Here is a 27,733-nt window from a genome sequence, read left to right as displayed (position 1 = left end):
TTTGTATGTATTTGCACATTTTAGGATAACTTCAGGTGTATGGAATTAAAAGAGCAGTAGTAATTTTAGCCTTTTCTGGTGAAAGACATTCCTAGGGGGAGTTTCCAAAGCCCAAAGAAGTTTGATGTATGTGATGCTGACAAGAGTACCAACATGTATGTAATTACTGAGTGATGAGTAAGATTTCTGAAACAGTTAAATACAGAGATCGTATGCTCTTTTTATTGGCATACAGTCACTACCCATAGAAGTGCATTTGTGTCAAAAAAATAATTTTCATATTTACAGGAAGTGACAGAATTCCAGTTGTTGGCAGAGTATATAAAGCTTTTCATACACAATCTTTTTTATTATTAGACAGAGAATATAAAATCTGAACTGAAAATCAAATTCAATGCATCCTGGAAACTGTATTCCTCAACAGCTTTTCTTAAGCTTATTTCTAGTTTCTTTCTGTCTCTCACAAGATATCCTTCTAGGACATCTGAACTGTTATGCTACCTACTTTCCAAAAATTCCTCACTCTTACCCAGACCCAAGAGTGTAATGAGATTGGATCAATACATAATTATTTATATTCTTACCAATGCAAGTAAAAGTTGTGTGTTGTAAATTATGCCTTATTTTGCTAATAAATATGACTGCTTACTCTATGTGAAAGATATAATTGAGGGGGATGTTATAATTTATAACTGATTATTTATCTGTAACAGTGTTTTGATAAACATGCATGTATGCACTAGCAATTAGCTTGCTTATTAAACACATAGTTAAAATGCATTTCTTTGCCCTGAAGCAGTTCATTTCTGCATCTTATTTATGAAAAAAATTACAGTGGAAAAAAGCTGCATAGCTGAATTTTGATTTAGTTAAATGGATTTATCTATTCATGAAGACATGCTTTCCAAGCTGCCTGTACTAGTACCATTTCTTCTTAGAAGATAGAGCCAATCAAAGAGAACTTACTTCGATGTTAAGCATTTTACCTTTTTCACAACTGGTGTCATACCAGACCTTTTAGGCACAGATCTCTCCCTGAATTTATGTTCTTCTGTAACAGTCACTGGCCTAGAGTTGGGTATTGTTGGTTTGTTTTTTAACTTCTATTATTTCACACTCTTGTTTCTAATAGCAATAGTCAATTTCCTTAAGGAGGTAATCAGTGACCTCTTTCATTTTATGGTAATATTAAAATCAAAAATTTAGTGGCATTGCTAATACACCAATGTATCAGCTTTACACGAGTCATAATTCTTGTGACACTAAGAACCAGCTTTAATATTCACTACACATTTAATGCATGTGCCAAAATGTAAAGTTAACCTATTGTCAGTTTTCCAGTGCTGTACTGAGTGATGTTTATAAACATGCCCCATAAAAACATCTAAAACTGTGAGATGTGTGTAATATGCCTGAACATCCAAAGATCTCTCTGAAAACTGGGTGAGGAATATAGTTCCAGAGCTCAACACTGCCACATGAGATCAGTTCATCGCACATATTCCTAATGGGGTTCAGTCTGTTTAAGTATAGTTTGGATTACAGTGACCCATATTTTACACAAACAGCATATAGTACCAGCTAGACCAAAAAAAAAGGGTTATTAAAAAATCTATTAATTACACATATCTAAAAAAAAATAAGATGTCTTTTCTCTGTTCTTCCACACCCCCAATAAAGTAATCTTATAATGTCCATGGATTACAAGTGTTTCACGTTAAATCTTTTTCAAGTACTTTAAAAATCTGTTATACCAAAAAAGCTGCCTTTTTCTTTTTCTTTTTTTTTTAAGTACTTTCTACCATTTACCACAAAATTCAGGTGCAAGAATTTTAAACAAAAAAATGAACTAAAGAGCTTTATTGACATCACAGTACATTCAATAGTAATTTTAAGAACATTACAGCTGAAAGAGAATGGCCTGTTTTATAGTCTTAATAAGCACTACCGTTCTTGAAAAAATGTAATACAAAGAAATCCTATTATTCTGAGCAGCATTTGGAAAAAATACACCTATTTACAAATAAAAAAAAGGATTCTGGTTTCACCTACATAGCCACAATGTGCCTCTATAATGAGACAAGCCTTTTATAACTCATGGAATTTTTAAACGTCATAGCACTGGTGCCATAAATTCCTCAGCGTTTACGACGAAGAGGAGTTGTTGATCTGAAAAATAAAGGAAAAGGGGGAAAAAGTTAATAGGAAAAAATAAAAGACCCCCAAACCCACACACACTTTAGGCTTAGTAATTAATAGTTTTAAAAGATTTTTCCAAAGTTACTTTTGCCTAAGACAAAAAGTTTAATAAATACCATACTTTATTAAAAAGGTTCATATGCCGTACACATGAAGACGAATATAAAAAAACTTTTAAAAAGTCAGACAAAATACTTAAAAAGTATACTACCTTGATCGTGACTTAGACTTGTGTTTGCGGCTTGCCTTCTTACCAGACCTTTGAGATTTCTCCATGGAGCATGACCGAATATGCTTCGATTTCTTAGACTTCTTTTCTTTACTGCTTCCTGGTGATTCAGAACTACTCCTTGCACTAGATTCAGAGCCTGATCGTTTTTTGCTATCTTTGGTAGTAACTTTTTTGCTTTCTTGTCTGGAATCCTGTCTTATTATTTTCACACATATTGAATCACTGCGAGAGAAAGTTCTTTCGCTGTCTCTTTTTCTCTTTAATCTACTGTCATCATGATTGCCGGCCTTACTTTCTTTTTCCTCTTTTTTGGGCTTATCTTTTCTTTTTTCCTGATCTCTCTCCCTTTCTCTGTTCTTTTTTTTGTCTTTATCTACACCTCCACCCTGCTCCTTCTTCCTTTCTTGATCTTTACCCTCACTTTTATGTTTGTGCCTATTTCCAGTAGGGCTTCTACGCTGCTCTTCAGCTTTACGCCTGTCCCTGCTCCTGCTGCGGCTCGCACGGTTGGCTCGCCGGTCTCTTGAGCGGCTGCCGCTTCTACGTCTGTCCCAGCTTCTCTCTCTCGAAGGACTCCGATTTCTCCGCCTCTCCCCCCTTTCAGCACTGTGATTTCTACTAGATCTTCTCCTTTCCCTTATTTTCTCCCTGCTCCTACTCCTCTCTCTCCTGTTTCTGTGGGAGTAACTCCTGCTTCTACTGCGCCTAACTTTATGTGATGGGGTCCTACTGCGACTGTGTCTCTTCTTCCTTTTGGGAGAGGAAGAACGTGAAGTGCTGCGACTGCTACCTGAGCTAGTGCTGTAGGAAGAACTGGATACTGTGCTGCTACTGCTGCTGCTCCTGCTATTGCTGCTGCTGCTACCACTGCTAGAGCTTCTTGACCCACTCCTTCCTGTCCTCTCTTTACCCTCTTTCTTGAGTTCTACATCAGGAGCGACTGCATTTGGAGATCTCTTCTTTTCATGAACCATATCTGCTTCAATTTCTTTTGCCTCCTGTGATGCTAAGTTACTATTCTGTTCTTTGTTGGTAAATTCACTCATCTCTTTTGAAACTTTTTCATTTTGTAGCTTTTCTTCTGAAAAAAGAAGTACACAGAAAACAAAATGCAAATAATTTTGAGCAGTATGTCAGTAATTTCCACACCATTACATTAACAAAAACAAGTTTCCAAGCACCTCTCATAATACTTATAATTCAAACACTGCCACTATACCAACTACTTAACAAACCACTCTCTTTTCTTATAATTCTAGAAAAGTTGTCCTCTTGGTTTAGAAGTAGAGCCCAGTCATTTTAGAAGTATTGATATTATTCCATGTTTTAATGGTTTAAGATGAAGTTCTCAAACAAATATCCTGGAACACCCGAACTCCCAAACTCATCTGCACAAAAGACTTTTTCCTTTTGCAACCTTTCTGCACACCTGACTCTCCCCTTCTGCTTCCTACAAGACTCCTCATCAATACAGCAGGAAGTACTGATGCTTCCTGCCTTTCTCAGAGCCCCATTCATCTGGGTTTGAGGATTACTGTCTGGTCTGAAGAAGCCATATTTCTCACAAAGTGAGACCCTCAGAGCATTTCTCAGAGGTTTTCAAAAATAAAAATTATTTTTATTCAATCTAGGATTCTTTGCATCACTGCCAACCTAATCTCCCCATTTTAAATTGAATCCAGAAAAAATAACTGACATACATTTTTTAACTAAAAATGGGCTTTTGATGTGGGCCATCATTTCCTGAATTAATTTAGGGAATAAAACTGCATCCAGAAACCCAGAGGGGTTCAAATGGCAGCTAATGGTCAAATTTAACCCAGAAAACAATTCCAGCTGGTCCCCAAGTTATTGGGCAATACAGGCTGAAGCCAGTGTATATTAGATAATGCTGTATTGTCCATTAGAAATCTTCTGCCTTTCCAAAACACTGCTGCAAATGAGACTCTGCACTAGCATTCTTCAGTATTATGGATATACAGAATCAGCTGCTTTACACCCTAGTTTTGTATTTCTGCAAATAGTCCCATGGAGATGTCTCCACACTGATATCTGGCTTCCTGCACTAGAAGACAGAGGTCACAGGCCACCACTCAGACACTCTCCATATGGCCATGTTTTTATGCATACGTCTTCCAACACTCAAAGAGAGACAGGACTATTAAGAAAACCAGAAGTTTAGCTAGCCCAGCCTTTCATTAAAGGCTCCATATGTCTTATTTTCAGGCTTTTAAATAAAAAGTTAAAGGAGGAAACCATCAATTTTAAGTTGTATCATAATAGCACTTTCTCCTCCAGCCTGTGAACTTGGTTCATGACTTTTTAACACTGCATCCATCTTTAGACAGCTCTTCAGCACTGGGATCAAATGTGCTACCATTTTGGCCTACATTACTTGTACAAAAGGAGAAACCTTACCTTGTATGGAGAAACAGAAGTAAATCACAGGGTTTTGGCTTTTTTAAATTTGAATTTTAAAAATATTATTTATAAAATTCAGTTTCGTATTTTTTTTGCTTAAAACATATTTCTTTGCCATCAATTTACATACACTAAGTAGTAAACTCCATATACAGTGGCACACTAAGAAGACATCATAAGGTTTACCTTCTAGCTGTTTTTCTAGTAGTAGTTGTTGTTCTCTCTCTTTTCTCCAAAACGCTTCCTGTTTTTGCCTTATTCTGTGTCGTAATTCCTCATCATCAGTATCAGATGATTCAGAGCCTCTGTCACTCCTCTCATCTTCACTGTCTCCTGATCCATAACCACCCAGTCCACCTGCGTGCATAAAGTCCAGTCTATCACGAGGAAAGATTAAGCTTTGCTCTTAATACTTCTGTGAGGCAAAGAGGAGAGTAACATTGCCCTTCCTTCACTTCCTCTCTCTGAAGAAGTCACTTCATTCTGGTAAGTGCCAGTGCTGTTTGCCAGTGTGTTCAAGGCCCCCGTATCTGCAATGATGGTCACTGTCTGCTTCTACTCCTTCTGGAACAGCTTGTTTATTTTCAGCAAGCAACCACTGTGACTATGGTACTTTTTTTCCATTGTATGGAAAGGCAAAAAAGCTCCCTGTGGAGACTGTAACAGTGCCTGCCTCTGTATCAGCAACGGGACAGAAAATGCCTGGGATCTTTCCCAGAGGACATCTCTGAAATGACTTCAGCTGCCTCCATAGTCCAAGGCTACAGAAATTCTGAATGCCATATCAATTTTTTCCATATGATTTAGAAAACACTGCACTTTGACAGGTATGGAGATGGAATAGAAACAGACTTTCTTCTCCCCCTGAGATATTTAACTACTGGACTGATAAGGATAAAGTCAGTTTAAACATGACATGGATTTCTTTCAGTCTGAGGTCCTTAGGATCTTTACTGAGTTAGTTTTTAAATATGAATACTTGTGATGATAACATTTAATCTAATTCATCAATATTCCATGTAATGAACACATAACTGATCACTGACACTGCTGTAGTACATTTTAGATGATAAAGGTCATGTTGGGAGAAATCTCTTGCAGTTGTGTCTCAAGCTGGAATTTCAATCTCTCTTTCCTGTGTTGTTTCTGGCAGTATATGATATGGGTGCCTTTGTGTTTATGTAGCTTTGCAATAAAATAATAATGACAAAGATTATAATATTTTTATTTATAGACTTTCACATTACTCTTCTATCAACTTTGCCCTCTCGTTCATATGGATCAAAACAGAAGAAAAGTATGAAATAGTATTCCTTTCTTTGAAGGCTGCAGTGTGCTTTTGAAACTATCATACTTTGACAAGTAAATTTATCTAAAATTTTTACATATTTTCAAAATTGGGGCAAGATTCTCATACACTAAATCACACTGCCTAGTCCTTTACTCCAGCAACTATCCCACTTATATATCAGTAGGACCACCTGTGGAACAAACAAAGGTGCTGATAATGATAAAGTTATCAGAAAGTGACCCATACTCCCAGGCAATTAAAATCTAGTTTCAAAATGCAATTTCTAGAAATGCAAGGCAAAAGTGAAAGTCCCCCTTTAAGCCCTCTCAAAAATAAGGAACATACTTACCGAGTCCAGTGAGGGAAGCCAGTGCACTGGACTGTGCCAGCTGTTTTGCAGGAGCTTTGTATCACATCAACAACAGGAACAACATGTTAACACAAATAGCCACGATTTCATAGTCATGAGTCTATGGTATTGTTAAATCTACTACTATTGCTGTTCTTTGGAGGGAGAGAAGAAACATTAAAAACGCATCATCCATTTAAAACCACTTCTAGATTTTCTGACCATGAAGATTTAGAATTTAACTGCAAATTAACAGTGAACAGAAAAACCCAAATATATACTCATAAATCACTTTCCAAGTTACAGCATCTGCACATAATTTTCAACTTCAGTAGTTACATACTTAGATTAACTCTGTTATGTTAAAATAATCTGTTCTGTAAGTACAATACATGTTAATAGCAAAAGCAAATTAATTACTAATTGAGGACTCAAAGTTCATCTCTTTTCACTTCTGAACAGCTTTGAGATAAAGATGATAGTAGTAAGGAACAGCTACAACTCAAGAGCCATTGACACACAGGTACCATTTTAACTGAAATGAATTGTATGAAAAAAATGGAATAACTCAAGTAACTCACAATACACTGCACAGGACAATTGTACATGATTACTGGATTTGAACTCTACCAAGCTGGATGCATTATACTGGAATTGTTCTTGAGGGAGAACTATGGAGGTTAAATGTTCTAAAGACATGCAAATACAGAATTTTTGCAGAAGAAACTAAAAAGAAAAAACCTCCCAAACCCAGCATACCTTTAGTTGCTTTACGGTGAACATCTTTGGCCACATAATAGATTTCTTCATTTGTGACATCTAAGAGAATCTCTGTCAGCAGCATTTTTGTCAGCATCATCTGAAGAAAATTGCATATACAATTAAAGGCCAAAACATCTTGAATAAATTCTGCATTCAAATTATATCCATACAGCTTCACTTCTTTTGATGACTATGAAAGTTGTCTCCTGCACATTTTATTTAATAACTTCTTTCAAAAGACATGACTAAAAAACCAAGAAAAGATTGAAGCTGTTTAAATGTGACCTGATTTCACAACTCTAAAGTTTCTATTTTAACTGTGAACTGTGTCTGCATGTATTGCACACAGCTATCCAGGCACTGATCTTAATGTCTAAAATGATTATAACAATGAATATCTAAATCAGCAATGTACTTAGACTGATTCCAATTATTCTTTCAAAAAATAAAGAGCACTTTTCTGACTGGTATGCTGCCTGTAAAGATCATCAGAGGTTACTTATGCAGCATTTTATTATTACATATTTTCTACAAAAATTGAAAAAAAAATTGAGGTGGTAGCTAGTTCCCCAAGTCGTTTATGTCTGGCCACATGCTCTACAAAAATATATTCATCAAACTTAGTAGAATTCAGGGCCTTAATTAACAAGAATTCCCAAGTATGAAGGTTGTGCAGACACAGTGAAACTGTTGGTGATCTAGGATTTAGTGCTGTAGCACTTCATTGCAAGAATATATTTCTTAAATACCCTTTCATAGGAACTGAGGCTGAAGCACAGATTTGAAATGGGTGCACTTAATCACTAAAAGTTTTCAGAAATTTGTGAAGTGAAACAAAATCTAGAATTAGTATAGATCAATGTAAAGATTTTAGTCATTACATTCTTTCACTATTGTGCAAAATATGAGTTACATAACTGATATCCTTGTTTCTCAAATATAACCCTGCTTTACTGTACAATGCATACTGCACCTCTGTTGACAGCATCAGGCATAGAAAAAGTGATTTACTTTGATATGCCTGAAAAATATGAGCAGTTAAACAGAAATACTTAGTGAGAACTACATTATTAATACCATTTGATACTCCTTTTCTTCTTCTGTCATTTCTGGTTCACTTTGCTCCTCTTGAGGAGCTGGGGATGGACTCCTGCTGATTTTCCCAACACTTACAGCTTCTGTGTTTTCAGCATCTTCATCTTCCTCATCACTGTCCTACAAGTAGAGCATCATACACTTCAGGAAAAACTTAAATATCAAACTCCTCAGTTTCTATTTTTAATAAGACAGCTTCATTTACTTTGTACTGAAATCTGTATTACAAGTTATCATAAAACCATTTATTTTCTCCCTTCCTAAAAAATATGCAGGTACAGGTACCCACACAAGTTAAGAAAATACTTAGTTGTCAGCTCCCTGCCAGACATATGCTTTGGACTACAGAAAATATAACTGCTAAAATGAAGGCAATGCAAGGTTGCCTAAATTAGCTCAGTTTAGCAAATACAGGTATCTGAATATTTTCAGCTGCTGATTTGGAATTCTGACTTTCAAAAACTCTGTACATTCCAAAAGGGAAAAAAAAAGTCCGATTCCTTGTTTCTTTGCTATTACAGATCAAATTATAAACTTCTACCTCTTAGCCATTAAAAACTTCAAAACATCAAGCAATTATCAACAGAGCAGCAGCTTAACCTTACTTAAAAAAACAAAAGCAATGAGGTAACCAGGAACGCAGAGTCTCTCCTTGTAAGAGACTAAAAAGTTGATACCTTTCAGGAAATACAAACCTGAGCAAAAAACAAGCAGTTATACTTACGAATTTACTTCTCTGAGGTAACCGTGGGCCATCCCCTTCTTCAGCCTCCTCACTTTCCTTTTTCTCTTTTTTAGACATCTGTGAACGTTGCTGCTCCATTCTCTCTTTTTCCAACTTTTTCTGTTTTTCTCTTTCCATCTTTTCCAGGCCCTCACGAATCCAGGCAGGCAGAGTTCTACGCTTCACAGCATCTACATAAGCAAGGTTTACAGTTTTGCAAGATGAAAAAACCTTCCCCCCACAAAAAGGAATAAAAATATCCCCCTAAACAAAGAAGTAAACCCCCTATCCCCATCAAAACAAGTCCCACATCTGATTGTGAGGAAAAAACATTTAAAATTGCTTTTTCTTTCCCTGCTCTTTTACTTGCTACTAAAAAGATAAAGGTCTTCAAATTTTGCAGTTCTTTATGAAATACAGCTTTGAAATTTTTCATTAAGGAGTGGTTAACATGTACCAATCTGGGGAGGCTCCTGCTTCACAGGCATCGCAATAGGTGAACGCTGTCGATCTCTGAATGAGGGTCTTTCCCTTCGATTCTGAGTAGGTGCAGGAGGTGCTGGAGGACCTGGTGGCCCTGGTGGTCCTGGCTGCCAATAAGGTGGGTGAAATCCACCTTGAGGTGGACCAAAAGCAGCCCCATGCTGAAAGAGTAATGCAGTTTATTTTTCTTCACATGGTAACACTAAATGCAGCATGTGAGCAAGTCGGTCTACAAAAATCCATGCAAGTAGGAATCCATGATTTCTATGCTACTGAGATCTCTCCATCTCTTTTACTGTGGTCCCCAAGAAACAAGTTTCTTTTAAATATTTAATGACTAAACTTAGACTTAAGCAAGGATACTTAACAAACCTGAAAGGGCTTCAACCAATCTCCTTTCACACTGTGCTAAACATTAAGCTCTATAATCACCATCTATCTCCATCAGTTCCATGCCAGCTTAGCATCAGAGCATGCAGTTAAATAAAGAGTGTACAAAACTAAGATTTAAAAGTCTAGCTATGTTAGCAGTCTTAACTACAGCATGAGAACAAAAATTTAAAGACCAGCCTTTTATTACATAGGAATTTTGCACTGAGCACTTTCCAGTAATCCTTCACAGATCTTATTAATATGGTTAATATGATTAAAATATTAAATGCATAATATGCAATTTTTAGTACAGATCCTGGGTTCTGGGCAATCTCTATACAACCCAAAAATCACAAGTCTTGAGGCATATATGAGGAGTTTTTTATTTTAATATTTACTGCCCAGAAACGCCAAATGAAAATATTTGAGAAGAGAGTGTTCAGGAAAAAGGGTACAGTATCAAATATTCCACTGAGTATTTAAGTGACTAGCACTAAGGCACTCTCCACTACAATTTCAGGTTAAGCATCTCTTTCATTCAATGCAAAACAAGTTTCCTGTAGTTTTAAGAAAAGCTAATTTTAAGAGTTTGTCCCATGACAATAAACAAAAATTATAACAAACTCATGTATTGGAAAATTATTAGTTCCCTATTTAACAGTAGTGTTGAACAAGAGACTTGTAAGAGGAAAAACAATCTAGAAGATAAAAAATAGCCTAGAAGATAACAAATGCAGGAAGATGGGCAGAAATTTTTTTTGTTTATGAACAGGAAGTAGGTTTTTAGACCGCTAGTTTGTCATTTATATCAGGAGATCTGAAGAAAAATACTGAAAATAGAGGGAAGATACAAAACTTCTTTGTGTTTAAAGGTCTGTCCAATGCACCCTGCTATTATTAGCAACAAAACCACCTACATGTTTATTATACTATACAACTTATATGCCTGAATGAAGAAAAAAGTGGATATGGATTTTTATTTTTTTTTTTTTAGAAAAACCATTGTTTATTCAAAGAATCACAGTAGATAGATATGGAAAAGATGAATGGATCATCTGGACTATCTCCCTGCAAATACAGGACTGTTTCCTGTGGTACATTATCTAGCGTATTTAAGCATATCTTTCTGAATTTATTTTTTTTCTTCTCCTCTTTTTTGTTTTTTTTTTTTTTTAAACACAAAGCTACATAATGTTAATTTATATACTGGAACACAGTGATTCATTTTAATACTGCAGACAACAGCCATTTCTTATTAATACTGTAGAAAAATAAAACCCTTTGGCCTCTGAACAGAACTGAGAACTTTAAAGTATCTTCTGTCAAGTGTTTGGTTAAAATGTATCTTAGCAGATAACAGATTCTGTAGATGTTGGTAGAACTGAAGAATGAAAGTCGCCGCTAGATGATATTAGAGGAACACATCCATGGGAGGGACTCTGCGCGCCTACAGTATTAAAGTAACAAATATGTTTCACCTGATAGTCAAACTGGTTCACTGGCCCCATTGCAAAGTTATCGGGAGGTCCCCCAAAGTTGTGATTGTTCTGGTTAAACATATGCCTGTTGTCAGGAGTAAACTCCCCACTGTCCTGACTGTTGCTGTCTTCCGACGGAGGAACAATTTCCATTTGACCTGGGGGGGTTGGAGTCATCCACTGCTGATCTGGAGGTGGGTGAGGGGGCTGGTGAGGCATTCCCCATTCTGTTCAGGATTCAGAATACAATTCAACACCAAGTTAGTATAATTTATATGAGTCACCAATCACTCAGTGTTCTTGCATTTATCACAAGGTTCCTCAAAGCATCACAGATGATAAAGCAAGGAAGAATCATCAATCTGCAGACTATATTATACTGTCTCAATTTCTTCAACTAAACAAAGGAAATACAAATAGCTATTGCTGAACTGAACCATGCAGTTGGGGGACAGAATTGGACAGGTACAGACATCCTGTAAATTTGTTTTTATAAATTTCTAGTAATAATGAGTTCACCACAAGACTTACAAATTGCTTAAACTTAAAAACCTGCTCCTACTTCTCTATATCAATTTTGAAAGCAAGGAGCAATTTTACTATTTTGCATAATAGACTTGAAATACCTACTATGGAAGGAAAATGGTGCTGTAAGCAGCAAAACCACTGAAACCTGTGCTCCAAAGTCTTGAGTCCTGATAATGGATGATTTCTTGGATTGCCCAATATCTAGCACAGGTCTCAGAATAAGCTATAGTTGTAAGCCCTCAAACACACGTTACAATTGGCTAACAGAGTGAAAAGGGTCCAAGGAATGAATTAATAGCTCGTGTGGCCATAATTTTTGACTGACTCCTTAAAAAGACAAAAACTATGTGCACTATACAGATACTTACAGACCATGACAGAGCTGCCTTATAACTCTCACCAGTAACAGAATTAGATTATAGCCTCTCAGGTTAATTCCTACCTTCCATCCAGTCCTTCAGTACATTTTTCTAATTTTTACTGTCCTTCCCATCTGCAGCATAATTGCATCTATTACTGTAGCAACTAAAAAGTGCTATTATAGCTTTTCTATTTCTGTGAAAATTTCTTACTGTACAGAAATACAGCTAGAATACACTCTGCCACATAAAAAAGTTAAAAATTCTCACATGTGCCTACAGTAACTTGTAGCCTAGTGCAGCTAGGTGAAACCTGATAACTACGTCCCTTTTATTATGCACATATAAAAGCTACCAATAACATATTAAGCCTACTTATATTAAATGTTACATTTCAATAAATTCAGATAGTGACAGTGAAAACTGGGAGCGTTATTCTCTCAACCATTAACAGAATCAAGTATGAAGTGCAGTTTTCCCCAAAACAACTCAGGACATGCACATAGGCTTACTATGTTGCTCATACACTTCAAATTGCATTACAGTATAGCGTCATAACCCAGCTTTCAGAAAATAATTTCAGAAAAATTCTTAGGAGAAAATAACCTATTTCTATCCCATTCTTATTACCAGTGGTATCTTGTGAAGTTTTAAAAAGAAAATTAATTTTTGGGAAAAAATAAAGTTTGGAGGAAGTAAAAAATACAGAAAATAATCAATACTAATAGAAGAGTACAATCAACTTTAACTTACAATGACTGAAAAATACTGACAATCAGATACCTAAGTTAAAAGGGTAAATCCTAAGTACATGAAACGCAATAAAACCATATTTTTCACACAGAATTTTGCTGATCTTCCTTTTTAAAGATTTTATGACATCTAAAGCCAGCATCAGTTATACTGTGAACTCATTCTACACTTCAAGATGATGCCAGAAGCAGGTATTACACGACAGGAGAGGCAACAGTAGCTCTCTGAGTAGGAGCTGTGATTAATAAATCAACTGGTAGTTTTGTATTTTGAAGCCTGAGGGACAGGGTATATTCGCACCAAAAAAATCTGACAAGAATAAAATGAAAAAACATGAAAAAAATGAATGAACAGGAAGGGAAACAAACCTGGCTGCCACATTCTGTTGAAATTGGGATCCCCCTGAAAATTATTATGGTTGTTTGGACCAGACTCTATTCCTGAAATATCCTGTCCGTTTGGCATCATTCCTTGCTGTTCCACCACGTTCTGCTGCCCTGAGGCTTCTCGCTGAGCAATCCATGCTTGAGCTAATGCAGCCCAGTCAATCTGGCCTAAAATAAACAGAGGAAGTTAAAGAGGTTAGAACTCGTATGTCTGAAGTTTAACACTGTTTCTCAATTGCATGCCTTATTGCTCAAGATAAATGGGCAATATTTACCTTCAGCAAGCACTGTGAGCACCATTTAAACTTATTCACAGTGTACAGTAAAAGAAACAAAGTAAATGTCAGTGTACACACTTGCTGAAGTAGTTTCTCTGCATATGTTCAAAATGTCACAAGGCAGATTATTTTACATTCACATTAGCATTGAATGGGTGGTAGTAATGCACTTTTTTAATATGTGAGCTAATTTTGACATCAGAAGTTAATATACCTATCCTTATATTATAAATTCATGAAGATTTGAGAGTAAAAAAGATACATATTTGGAAAATTATTCTTCAATGTACCCTCTTCATATAACCCTTGTTATAACCCCTATATTATGTTACAGTTCTCTCTCCCATTCTTTTTCTTTACTGCCATTCCTATCAATAAATAAATAAATAGCACTCTCAGATAAGAACACCGGTATGTCTTCTGCTTATTATCAAATTAGGAAAACCTTCCAGTGAATTTAACAGAAATTAAAGTGACAGTAAAACTTGTGTGCCTGATCACTTTGCCTTAGTATTAAATACACACCTGCACTTTCATCCATTTCTCTATTTCTCTTGATATTTTGAATGTTGCCACCTCATTCTCAATTTAAGGTATATTATGTTCTACTCTTTAAAGCACTTGGTGGTTTTGGTGGGGGAAAAAATTCAAACAAGAGATCATGATTATCACTGCTGTAACCTAAATCAAGAACTGCATTGGTCTTCCAGTGAGTTTTTTTTTTCTGTATATAAAATCTGCATTAATACTTCTGCCACACAGGTACTGAATAAAAAAGCATATTCTCTCAAACAAAGGATTTAGCTTATCTAAAGAACTGACAGGGATACATATCTAGTAACAGAGGTCTAAATGTTGATCTGTATGACTGGTAAAATACTGTTAAATTGTGTAGGATAACTCAGGTTTCTTGCTTGTATTTGCATATTATATATTAACTATGTGAAAACATTTGTATGAACCTTTGTACGTTTTCTATGTTTTCTACTTCAGAAAAGCATCATAAATGTACTATCTTGAGAGCAGCTACAAAGGCAACTATGAGTCATACTCTGTTACGAAGATTCAAAAATTTAAATGACAACACATTAAAAGAATGAATCCACAAAGCTTTCTATATACTTACTTGGATCTTGCTGGTGCTGAAATGACTGCATCCACTGCTGTTGGTTCAAAGGCCATTGCTGCCAAGGTTGTCCACCTTGATCCCACATCTTTTAAGTCTTTATATAGTCTATATTTCAACTAAAAATAATAGTTGTATGTTTAAATAGATGCCCATGAAATATCACATAACTGAAACTTACATAACTGCAGATATAGTTAAGCCTTGCAAAGCAAGCTGAAGCAATGCTGGCTTAATATTTTAAGCTGGAGGAAATGGTTCATCCTTTTGGAGTAATATCTGAAATATTACTGTAAGATTTCAGGAGTCTAGTATGATTTCTCTGTATTTTCACAAAGAAATTAACTACCAAATGATGTTCAAGGAGAGATATGACAAGTTTGTACGACAAGATCTCAACTGGCAATAAATGCAATTTAAAGCAAGTCAAAATACAAAAGGCATGATTGGTATCTTTGCCTGCTTCTTAGGGAAAGATGTGTATTTCTTCAAACAAGTGTCATGCAAGGCTGTTAAGCAAGACAAAAGTCACCAAATGGTAAAACACATCGTTAATGATTGCACAGGAGAACTGCACAGGTACAAGACAGTGCCCGCATGCATGTTATGCATTGTACAGACTCTTAACTTCTAAATATAACCTTCAAATCTGAGAAAGAAAAATAAATATGACCACACAATTACCACATTGCCCCTTAAAATCATGAGAAACAACTTTTGCTGTGCTGTATATATATCCTCACTGAGCAGGCATTAGCAGCCCTGGCTCCAGACGGCAGCAGCAGAGCTCCTCAGCCTGCCTGCAGTGAAGCTCCAAGGCCAGCTCTGGGTCAATGTGCTGAGACACGGCACTCCAGGCAGGAGTGCCCACAATGGCACAGCAGCTCTTCCAGTCACACACCTAACCTGCCACACATGGAAGACCTGAGAGCAGCCACCTGCACTGCTCCAAAGAGCTTCTCCCAAGACAAAGACTAGGCACAGTTCTGGGAACGCTTGACTCCAGCAGCTGTTCCCAAAAACCAGTATGGTAGGAATGCACTGAGTGTGACCCCATCTGCCCTAGCCAATCTGTTAAGAACTTCTGAACAGGCTTTCCACTCAATGAATATATCCTCATGGAATTTAACATACAATCCCCGAGTTCACACTGTTAAAACATCAAGCATGTAGGTTGTTTCAAACACTCCAAACTTAGAAGAAAGAGAAAAATTCATTCCCTGAGGTAAAAGGAGCAGCATACAGGACCCAGCCATGGTTCACAGCCAAGTGCAATACAGAATAGATGAATAGAGCTTCTCTGCTTCAGAGCAAACTAGTTCAAAGCAGCCAGTGCCACTTGGGTGGCCAGCCAGGAGCAGCCCCAGTGGCCCCGAGGGAGTGGGACACACAGACAGAGCCTGCTCTCGGCACACGGACAAAGCTGCTGGAGTGGAACCTGCTCACAAAGGCATCCTGCGCTCGCCAGCTCAACAAGGGACTGCATGAGTGCATGGGCAGAGAGCATCACTCCACAAAAGTGCACCACACCAAGAGCTGCACTCAAATCAGGAGCACTGGCCCGTGCAGAGATGAACACAAACTTGTATTTTGCATACTACTGTCAAATGAAATCCTTTATCAGAAAAACTGTAGATCACCTTTGGTTTGAAACCACTTACTGTCAACACTGTACAAAAACTACACCTGTGGCTCTGAAACCTTCAGCTGCATTTTGGGGGGGGGTTCAAACAAGACCATATCAACTTTGGCAACAGGGGGAGTATTGGGCAAAACCTATCTAATACTTCATTGTTTTCACTATCTTTTCTTGCCAAATTAAGTATGGAGGCTTTTTCCATTTCATTAATACTTTTATGCTATCCAAACCTTTAATAAGTGAAGACACTGCCCTGCCTCTTGTCTCTTTCTTTTCACAATTTTATCTGTACCTAGGAAATTAACTTTTTTATACCAGCTGAGTGTATGGGTGGCTACTAATGCACTTAATGTAACATAGCTGATCCCTTAAACTAGCTCTCCAGGTATTCACAGACACATATTTCATACACTAGATACAAGGAAGTAACTGCAAATACTATTTTCACCCTAAAGGAAAAGGTAAGTAAATGTTTTTTCCTTCCCTCAGTTCATCTTTCCATCCAGAATAAAGATTCTTTCAAATGTCAAAATAAATTTGTTTACATATTAAAAGTTTTAAGAATTGGGGTTTCTGTGCAGAGCCTCATGGTACTGCTCCCTTTGTTTCCAGCTGTTAAATCCCACTAGCAAATAATCAACATGGATTTCACTAATTCTGGTAGCATTTTTTTACCTCAATACATAGTATGTTGAAACAAGTTTGTGGAATTACACTAAAACTCAGCAAAAGGCTGTTTTTTCCACTAATGAGACCGCTTTGCATATAACTGAATGCAAAAAAAAATTACACAGGTAAATACCAATTTCGCTTATCAAAGTGTAACAATATTAAGACCACATCTACACAGGCAACTAAACTGAAACCTCCTACACACAGCTTTTATGTGGTAGGATTAGATGAGATTTATTTTTACTGGACTTGTTCTATCTCTGTCCTAAAATCTGCAGTATTACAGATTTTTTTAAACATGTTCCAGATAACATAATTATATATCTATTTCTCAATTGAAATGGACACTTAGCATTCTGTCTTTTTTTTCCTTTACTCTCAGGCCTTGATCCTCACTATGGACAAACTGAAGCACTTGTTTAGATCATTAATAAGGTCTAAGGCAACAAATGCCTCCACATCTCAGTAAAACCTGCCCTTAAGACAATTACTGCCTTATTATTTTACAGGGTATTCAAATAAATCTTGTGGGAAAGATATATTACCTTGCAGCCCTGCACCAAGTGGCATGTGAAATGGTGACCAAGGGATAAAGCAGATAGGCAGTGACCTCAGGGAGCAGCAGCATTCACTCACCTCCTGCTGCCCCATCAGCAGGTTACTGTGCCCTAGGACACTGAGGCCAAGCCCACCTCCTACAGGAAGGGCTGAAGGACCCCACTAGAGAACAGCACTGCCCAGGCCACCTCACACCCCCTGGCTGCTTCCAGGCACGTCTCAGGTGTTGCATGCACCTGGGACCCCACAGGCAGCTCACACCTGTCCAGTCTAGTTTGGAAGGCCACAGGCTTTCCCTCAGTGCCAGCTGGCTGCAGGGCCAGAATAAAAAGCACTGTTGGGGTTTAGTTGTTAGCACAGATAGCTGCTGATCCACTGCTCTGCAACATAATATGGCCCAGTCTTCTCCTTGCCCTAGAGAGATTATTTCATCTTACTCCTTCTATTCTGGGGAGAGAAATCAGGTGGGGAAGTGCAAAGCAATAGGTCAAGGCATGGAACTGGGTTCTATTTTGATGCACAACATTAGGACAAGACAGCAACAACAGTGTAAAACCCTGAAGAACTTCAACGTTTGATTAATTCAATTTATGCCACTCAAAAACAAACTAGTTTAAAATCACTGCTATTTGAAGCAGCTAATTTTAGTTTGTGAACTGTATTTGAAAGCTTGGTTTCAACCACAAAGTCCTGGTTTGTAACATCTTAATTCTGTATTGCATTTGTACTTCTACGGTTTTCCTGAAGAAATGTTGATTTTCACAAGTTGGTAACTATAAAATATGCTGGCTTTCAAGTACACAGCTTTATTAGCAAATTCAGTGTAAACACCTTCATTACTAATCAGAAATATGTACTACACAAACACTTAAGCAATGACATCACTTTTTTTATGCAACCGTACCTGTAGAAGTCCTTTTCCAAATATGATGTGAAAACTGTCCAAAACTATTTTTTATTTCAATACATCTTCCTTATTGAGCAATGTTTGCTTTACAGAAACACAAATATGGAAGGAATAAAATTTGCACCTTAAAATGTTTATAGAAGTAATCTTAACATATACAGGCTAAAAGAGAAGGCCATATTCAAAATTTTTAATATTGAAGACTAAACATGTGGCTCAGAGCCACTGAACAGAAGAGGTTACTTGTAGCACCTCTCTCTTTATGGTCACCTGGAACAGCAGGACACCATCATTTTCTGGGAAACAGACTCCCCTGCTTTTTAGTTCTCCACTTATTTTCCTGCATTCTCTCCAAGTTTTCACTAACTGGTACAAGGTAAACATGAAAAAGATACTTAATATAATTTTTTTATCTACTATAGGCATTTAAAAATGGTTCATTGTCTTAAAAAATTATTTTGCTAAGCACTGCAGTGTCTAATAATTCCATCTGCTTTTAAGTTTCAGAGGCTAACCCCAACCTGTTTTTAGCTCCTCATTTGCAGCTGTCATGTTCTAAAAGGTAAGTAAAACAAGCACTTGTGCTATTTGATGCTACTCTTTTTTATACAAAGGCAATGTAATTTCGTATTCTGCTTGTAAAACTTTACTGAGTATGAAAGGACTTTTCAACAGAATCTCAGGATTGTCCTGTCAGACACCCACAGACAGTTTCCTTCCTAGTAATATTTTAAAGGTGTCAAAAATAAAACCAGATCAAGTCAAGTCATACAGTAATGAACAAACCAGATGTGAGTTACCAAAATAATACTTTTGAACCTGAGTCCATACACAGAAAAGGGCACAAACTACTTCACAAAGAACTCACGAAACACAGCAGAGAAAATGTAGCCTGTTCGCAGTAATTTTAAAATTACTGCAAGGGATTCACCTTCTATACCAAGGCAGGGGAGGAGGAAACAAACCCAAAATCAACAAACAATGCCTCTCACCCACTAAACCAGTAACTTAAAGGCTTGAAACAACTGGAACCTCTTGTACTAATGTATATGACAAGAAACAACCCAAGACACAGGTAGTAATTAATAAATGGAGAAAAGATACTCAAAATCCTCTCCTACTAACTAAAACCTGCCCTGACAAAATTAACTTAGGATACTGCCACACAAATAATAAACAAGTTTTTATTTCTTACAAGTTCCCAAATCAGCATCACCTGAAAGAAAGGCTCCACCTAATACAATGGACAGCTCTATTTCCCACCAGTGACCTAAGGCCAAATACACAGCAGAGCATCCAAATGACAGTGAAACAAACTTTATTTTCTACTGAAGGTGGAGGGGAGGGAGTTAATTTTAGCCAGTGTTCAATTCATTTAAAAGGTTAACAAGACAGTAACAGAGGGGTGCTTCAACTGAGCAGTCATTAAAACATACTGGTTCTGACATGACTAGTACCTAAAACAGGCTTGAAAAGCAACAGGTTTAAAGAATGGATCCATTTTGTAGGCACCTACTTACAAAGGAAAATGCAGATACTATCCCTCCTTTACAATGATGGGTTAAGGTTCTTTTACTTAGCTGTTCTACCCTCCAATTCAATTGGACATAGCCTTTTTTTCTTTCCTTCTCTCTCTCTCTAGCATACACACACAAATAAACAAAAGAACATTTATTGGTGCTTCAAGAGCTGTTCCCTGATGTCAGATCACAGTACAGGAACCTGAATCTATTAAAAATCTGTTTACCAATGAAGAAACAGAAGCCAATTCAGGATTCTTTTTGTTTTATACAGAAGCACAATCACATGAGAAAAGCACCCCATCAACTCACATTTAATTTCAGTTACACGTATTTAACAGATTATGGAAAGTTCACAAGATACCTGAAAATCCTGCAGGAGTTCCTAAGAGCAAACATGTTCTGAAATACGTTCTTTCACGTGTTGGGGGTTTTTCTTTTTAAATTTCTATTCAAAGGCTGGACTAGAATCTGCTGAAGACTTATTAAAGCAAACTACTGGTACAAAAATGTGCTACCCTTGACAAGACTGCTGGTGAGGGCTGCACTGCTGATGATAAAAGCTGAGACACCAATATAGACAGGACTTACCTCAATCACCATCAACCTCTGAGAGCCAACAGCACTCAGAAACATTTAAATGTGATGTCAAACTCTCTACCACTGTATTTAATCTAACTTTTCTTTGTGTAAAGACAAAGAACATATTTTTAAAGGCACCTTTCCACTCCCATCTTTGATTGTACCATGCATCTCAACTACAAATTACACCTCAATGTTAACCTGTTCTTCTAGGGAAAAAAGGCATCTCCTTCACCCTATTTGTTAGCATAATAAGGTATTTTCCAACATAGTTGTATGATGTGTTCAGACACACCACACACCGAAAGCACACATTCAGAAGGTACTTACCAGTAAACAGAGTCTTGAGTGATAATTCACAAGCTCACCTTTAACTCTGGGAGACTCCCCCAAGTACTTCCCAGAAAACACAGCTATCCTGAAGGACATTACATATTTCCACACCAACAGGAAGCAGAGCACAGTTTCCCAAGAACTCACCAATGGCACAGTGCTTAGTGAAGGTCCTTGATGCCAAAGGTGGGGCCATCTTTTAGACAAGGCCACCAACAGAACTTGAGCAGTAACAGGTTCACTCAGGTTCCTTGGACAACCCTACCTAGGCAGTTTCATAATGTAAACTCCTAAAATCCACCCCCAGTTCAACAGCACTTGTGCAGAGCTAACTGTGCTCTGACCTCTCAACACTGGAGAAGAGCAGTCCCATGGCGTCTCAGGCTCAGTCTTGGAAATGTCAAAAGACAAAGCCTGCTTGTCACCCTGGAGATACTATCTTCCTTAAATGCTTTATGACATTGGCTGCAGCAGAACTGAAAAATATCAAGAAACTTCCCCTGGAAAGATAAGCAAGATCTGTCCCCAGACAAAATTTAATACAGCTAATGGATAAACTGAATTGCTCCAATTCATGCAGCTAGTCCAAGATGAGAAGCACAGAGACCTAGGAAATTAGCTCAGCTCCAGAAAAGCATCAGGAAGATAACTAACCATACCAAGCTGTCCTGATGAGTGCATCTTGTACACACTTTCTTGCTCCTTCTAAGTAACTCCCATCACTCTGCCAATTGCTTCTTCCTAATACCAATGTTACACACCCTCCTAACCATGCAGAACACCTTAGAGCTCAACAGCTTCTGCAGCAGATTCTGAATGGCTTGTCAGGAAATCCATGAAAGTGAAATATCTTACAAATGAGGAAAGAAGTCATCTTTGGAATATGAAATCAAGGATTTGTTAGAAGCTAGACTATCTCAACTCCAAGAAATCAGGAGAGACAATCTAGGAGTCAAGCTGTCACTAGAAGGAGAGTGGCACACACTGCTGTGTCCTGAGCTGAAGAGATCAACAATATCATTTGACCTGATCTTCAGGGCACACCCTGGTGGTGGTGGTTTATTCAACACTGTAGACAGGCAGACTAAGGATTCTGGAACCTACAGAGCCCCACAGCCAGAAATCAAGAGCCTTCTGATGCTGAGGGGAGGCTGTTGTATCACTTTTCTGATCATGCTACTCATCATTCCTGAAGAGCAGGTCAATATATGACACAATATGGCCTGACAGGTTTTACTTGCAAATTGAACTCTTAACACACAGCTGCAGGAGTTTTTCTGGTGACTAAAGATTTGTCTTGCAGGCATTCCAAACAGGCATGGCATTTAGCAGAGAAATATCCATCATCTCATTAAACAAGGAAGCTGAAAGAGCAGGCCAACATGCATACTTGGAGAATCCCTACTCAGCTAGTCTTTGTACCTCAGGGTTTAGAGATGTTCCACATCCTCTAAGGTAACCTGGCAGTGCAGCCATGACTTTTTGCCTACATTTAGGTCTACAGAGTTGAAGGGAAAGACCCCAAGAGGTAGGAGTCCTGGTTTGTAACAAACTGCAATTACTGGTTTTGAAACCACAAAGGCACGTTAGTCTCTGATGTTCCCTGTAGAACCTGGCTACACAAGTCATCCACAGCCCATCTTGAGAAGGATCTCAAAAGCATTACATTCTCTGTGGGCAGAGTTTCTTTATCTCATATAGATATAGGCTCTGAAGGTAAACCTAAAGGAAAGTGGAGATGTTTCAGGAGCAGAGCTCCTTGAAATCCATAGCCTGATTTCTTGATCTTTCATGTGGGTGCCTTATTCTAATGTAAGGCTTTTACCTTTCATTCAAGTTTTAGCACAGTGACTGAAAGTTCATGATGAGTTTCCATGATGAATTCTGTGGAACTGTTCAGGTGCAAGCAGGATAAACCTAATACTACATTCACCACACCAGGATCAGGGCAGTTAGTAGAAAGACAGGAATAAGGCCAATACCTCCAAGAGTTCAAACTGAACAAGTGTTGCTGCAGAGCTGCTTCCCCCCTCACCTTCCTCCCACTGTGCTATTGCTTCAACAGGGCCACGGCAGCAAAGACATCACCAATGAGGTTGAACTAGTGGATAAATACTCTGGGGATACCACACCAACAGCTTACACAGCTCTCCCAAGGAATTAGAAAAAGCAGCTCCTCCATGGTATCATCAATATCCAACCACGCTGGAATCCAAAGTCAATAATGGACAGACATGGTACAAACTCCAAAGATGTCCATTTCAAAGTGCTCCCAACTGGAAGGAAATGTAAACTGAGCACTTCTTCCATGACTGTGCCACTGGAATAAAAGATGCTTTTCTGCAAGAATTTGTACATAAGAGGTGCAACTGAAAAGAACTGCAAATGAAAAACAGCTTTGCATATCCAAAGGAGTCCCCCTACAAAGAAGAAAAATTTAATGCAGAAAGGGTGTCACAAGAATTATCATTAGGTGGTGGTCTTAGCATAGGAGACCCAGGTGAGTCAGAACACTTCTGCAGTTAAAAGGATGTGGGAGTCTGTAAAAGTGCTGCATCCTATGCACCCACACAGGAACAAACCCTGCAAGTTACTACAGAGTGGCTGCAGACACATTCACTCAGAGTCAGAACAAATGCATTCCATCACTCAGACAAAAACATACCAGCTTTCATTTTACTTGGGAGAACTAATATTTACTACTATATTAATATTTACTGCTATATTATACTCAGCTGTTGATTAGAAAATCAGGTATTTATGGTGTGCTTTAAGCTTGCAATAAATCAGAAAAGTTACAGTAACTGTCTTGCCTACTACTCTGTTTCACTCATTACACTTTCACTTGGCCAAAGACTTCTGCCATCAGGTAGGGCACCATCCTAAGCTGCTCCCAGTATTTCATGCCCAGATACTGTGCATCTCTTCTCCTCTTGAGAACCAGAAGCTATCTATACCTTTGTGTCTGCTGGGATCTGTTAGTATGATAACAAGTCAAAAAACATGTAAAATCTTCCAGCTCACTTATAGTTGTGTATCACTAAAATTTGCTCCACTGCATTTTTTAACATCAGAACTGTCCTTTCTCAGACTGAAGAACAGAGGCTTTTCAAATGTGTAACCAAGATCCAAAATACAGAACCAGAAAAAGAACTGATGAAAACAGCATGCTCAGGATCCATTAAGTTTTCCCAGAACCTGGTTCACACATCAGTATGTCTGAGTAATATTTACAATGCTAACAAGATGAAGCAGCATGAACAAAGGTCGAATTTAAAAAAACTAAAAGAAAAAAAAAAGTACTGTGAAATCTTCTTCAGGGAGTCACTCCAGCAGCACAGCTTCCAAGGTCTGTCAATACAAACTTACATCCACATATCCATTGAGCTGAACACAACTCTTTTTTAAAAGAGCAAAAGGACCAGATATTGGCATCCAGGTACCATTAATTATTTTTTCTATTTCTAAGACATAAAGATAAATACATTATTTGATTGTAATATAGTACCAAAACAAAATCACTGCTAGAACATTTACTACCACAGAAATATTATCATAACTTAGGCAGTTTAAGTCAAAACTGTGCTGGGTTTGGGGGGAAAAAATGTCCAATCTGATTATTTTTTTCATGTATCATTCCACTGAAAGTCCTGATGCAGGATTTTCAATTAGCCCTGTAACACAGCATTATTTTTTTTCTGAAGTGAATGGTCCATCTGCAACTTCCTCTGCAATGAACATGCTCTGCACAAAAATTAGTAGTGCCAATAACTAAATAAACAACTACTCCTCACTAGTCATGAGCAGATATTAACCTCAATGATAAATACAGTTATCACTTAATAAGGGATCAGCTAGTGATGAAAGCAAGAAGACTTTAATAAAACCTACCCAAAATATTATTTGTCACCAAAAGCAGACTTAGAATCACCACATATCTCAGTCATGAAAAGTAGTTAGACTGGACACTCCTGTTCCCCATTGAATCTTTACATAATCCTGCACTTAACTAAAAATCAAACATGGTTATAACTCCACTCTACCACTACAGCTTATCAGGTGAGTTAACCACTAAAAAATTGTGGAACTGTGCTAAATTTGTGGACTCTTAAGCCCTACAACACCTCTGAGCCCAAAGTATTGAAAGCATTCTTATCAGAGCAGGAGTTTGTATGTCATATGGGACAAAGGAAGTCTTGTCATGGCCTCACAGCAGAGATGACACAAGGTTTGCTGCTGCACCAAACAAATTAAAAACCAGGAGCTTGTCTGTCAGCAATCCCAGCAGCTTGTGCCTGGACAAAGCAGAGACTTTCAGTTCCCCTCTGTTCTACAGTCAGGGGAGCTGCAGCATCTGTCACCCCCATAAGAGCCATCTTTAGTGCAGCTGCACTCCAAAAAGAGGTTTCTTACTCCTACCAACAGTACTGCACTGGTATTTGTAACCTGCCTTTGGAAGATGATGTTAGAATACTGTCTGCTGGTAGACAAGCTTTATGCTTTGAAGACCACCATTCCCCTTCTCTGAAAGGTGGCTGACTGTGCTTCAAAACAAAGCCTTAGGGCAACCCGTGTTTCCTGTATCCCACACCTTCCAACAGACTGTTTGCTTGCTCATTTACAGGTGTTAACTCTAAGAGAAGAAATGATCAACAACCAAGGTGGCTGAATACTCTGCATAATCTCTTGTTATTGAAGCTTTGGAAATTTCAGCTGGGGTAGTACATCGCAGAATTATCCAATGGTTTGGGTGGAAGGGACCTTTGAAGACCGTCTAGTTCAACATCCTGCATGAAATGACGTTGCTGAAAGTTCTGTCCAACCTGATCTTGGACATTTCCAATCGTGCAACTTCCCTAGGAAACGTATTCCACAGCTTCTCCATCCTTATCATAAACAAATTCTTCCTGATGTTCAGTCTAAATCTATATTTCAGTTTAATACTGTTGTCCCTCACCCAGAGCCCTGGTAACAAGCCTTTTACCATGTTTTTCATGTACAAAAGTACCTTTCCTTCCCTTTAGGTACTGAAAGCCAACAGTAAGGTCTCCCTGAAGCCTTCTCTAATACAGGCTGAACAATCCCAGCTCTCTCTGCCTGTCTTCACAGAAGAGTGGTTCCTGCCCTTGGACCACTTTTGTGTCTCCATCCTCAACCGTAAAGCCTAGCACATCCCATTAAAATTCACTTCAACAACTTTGTGGGATTGTCTAATGTACAGAGAAACTACAGGGATAAGTGCTGAAAGCAAAAAGGCTTTCAAACCCATAATCTGTTTGAGAATCCATTAAAAAACACCCTGCGTTTGCCAAGCTACTGGTCCAGGTATCTCGCAAATGCCGCTGTGTGAATTTCAGTTCTCTGGAGCCCTCCAGTGGAACGAATTCATAGGAGCGGCCACGAAACCCATGAAACAGCACAAATACCCCACGAATACATTTCATCTGCGGGAGCCAGGCTGCTGACACAGCCAAGCCCCAAATCCCAGCGCACATGTTGCTCCCCTAACTGGGTTACGGGCCAACCCAGGCAGACACTGCGCCCCGCGGAACCACGGCCGCTGCCTCCCCTTTCAGCGGCGGCTCCGGCCCGGCCGCGCGCTCCAGCATCCCGGGACCGCCGGCCCCGCCAGGTCGCGCGCTCGGCACCGGCCTCTCCCGACGCCGCCGGGGCAGCGGCAGCGGCGCGGGGCGGCCCCGGGGCATGCGCACTGCCGGCACCGGGCCCGTCCCCACCGGGGACCCTCGCCGGGGGGGCGGGCGGGACGAGGGGGTCCCGGGGGTCCCCGCCGGGCCACCCCCCCCCCGCGCCCTCACCGCGCATGCGCGGCGCGCCGCCCCCCCAGGACGGGCAGCGGGGGAGGGCGAGCGGCTCTCGGCTCGTCCCTTCTCGTCCTGGCCGCCGGTTTCCGCTGTCGGCGCCGCCGGTTCCTCACGCCCGGCGAGCAGCAGCTGCTGCCGCCGCCACCGCGGCGCGCGGCGCCCTCCCGGTTCGACTCGGAGCGAAGGGGAAGAGCGGGTCAGCGACACCCGCCGGCCCCCCGGGAGCGCTGGCGAGCGCAGCCCCCCTGCTACTTACGCGCTCCCCCGCCTCCCGCCGCCGGTGCCGCCGCTCCGCGGCCGCGCTGCCCCCGCTATCACTCCTCGTCTTCACGGACAAGACAATATGGCGCCCGCTGGCGCTCCCCCGGAAGTGAAAGGCGTCACGGTGCTGACCCTCGCCTGGCACACACGGGCGCCTGCCTCCGCCATCTTTGCTGAGGGCGGCGCTTCCCGCTCCCCTCGGCGCGGCCGGAGCGCCAGCGCCCGCCGCCGCCATCTTTGCTGCGGGCAGCCCCGGCGGCGGGGCAGGGAGGCGGGGACGGCTCCTGGCCGGGAGCGGGGAGAGCCAAGCGGGATGAACCAAACGGGATTCACCTTCCCGCCTGCGCTAGTGTCAGGAGGCCCATGGGAGGCGCATTAGCTCCGTGCCTCCACGGGTAACTTGTAGTCGGAGTGTGATCCGTGTTTCCAGTACGGGGTCGGCATGAAGAAGTTTATAATGCTGGTAGCTACACCTGTAAGTGGTGTAAGTACGAAGTGGACAGGCTCTGGGCACTGGCCCTACACTGAAATACATAATAACTTCTGTGCTGCACAGCTACAGAGTGTGAGCGTTCAAAGTCAGGCCAGGGTATGGCTGTAAGG

General features: G+C 39.5%; 1 protein-coding gene across 1 annotated transcript; it reads right to left on the bottom strand.

Annotated features, from left to right (window-relative positions):
• Positions 1–1,830: 1,830 nt before the first annotated feature.
• Positions 1,831–27,278, bottom strand: PNISR (PNN interacting serine and arginine rich protein). The gene is made up of 12 exons (XM_054628973.2): positions 27,126–27,278; positions 14,837–14,955; positions 13,415–13,600; positions 11,407–11,633; positions 9,531–9,717; positions 9,074–9,264; positions 8,332–8,469; positions 7,252–7,351; positions 6,493–6,546; positions 5,039–5,209; positions 2,411–3,512; positions 1,831–2,169 (listed from the first exon to the last, which is right to left on the bottom strand). Exons 2-12 carry the CDS (start codon positions 14,922–14,924, stop codon positions 2,139–2,141), a joined length of 2,475 nt encoding a protein of 824 aa, XP_054484948.1. The 5' UTR covers positions 14,925–14,955; positions 27,126–27,278; the 3' UTR covers positions 1,831–2,138.
• Between the last annotated feature and the right edge of the window lie 455 nt (positions 27,279–27,733).

This window comes from Agelaius phoeniceus, chromosome 3, assembly GCF_051311805.1.
Source record: "Agelaius phoeniceus isolate bAgePho1 chromosome 3, bAgePho1.hap1, whole genome shotgun sequence".
In the NCBI taxonomy this organism is placed as follows: domain Eukaryota; kingdom Metazoa; phylum Chordata; class Aves; order Passeriformes; family Icteridae; genus Agelaius; species Agelaius phoeniceus.
The sequence above is the reverse complement of the archived record's forward strand: the minus strand, read 5'-3'. Positions and strand labels throughout refer to the sequence as shown.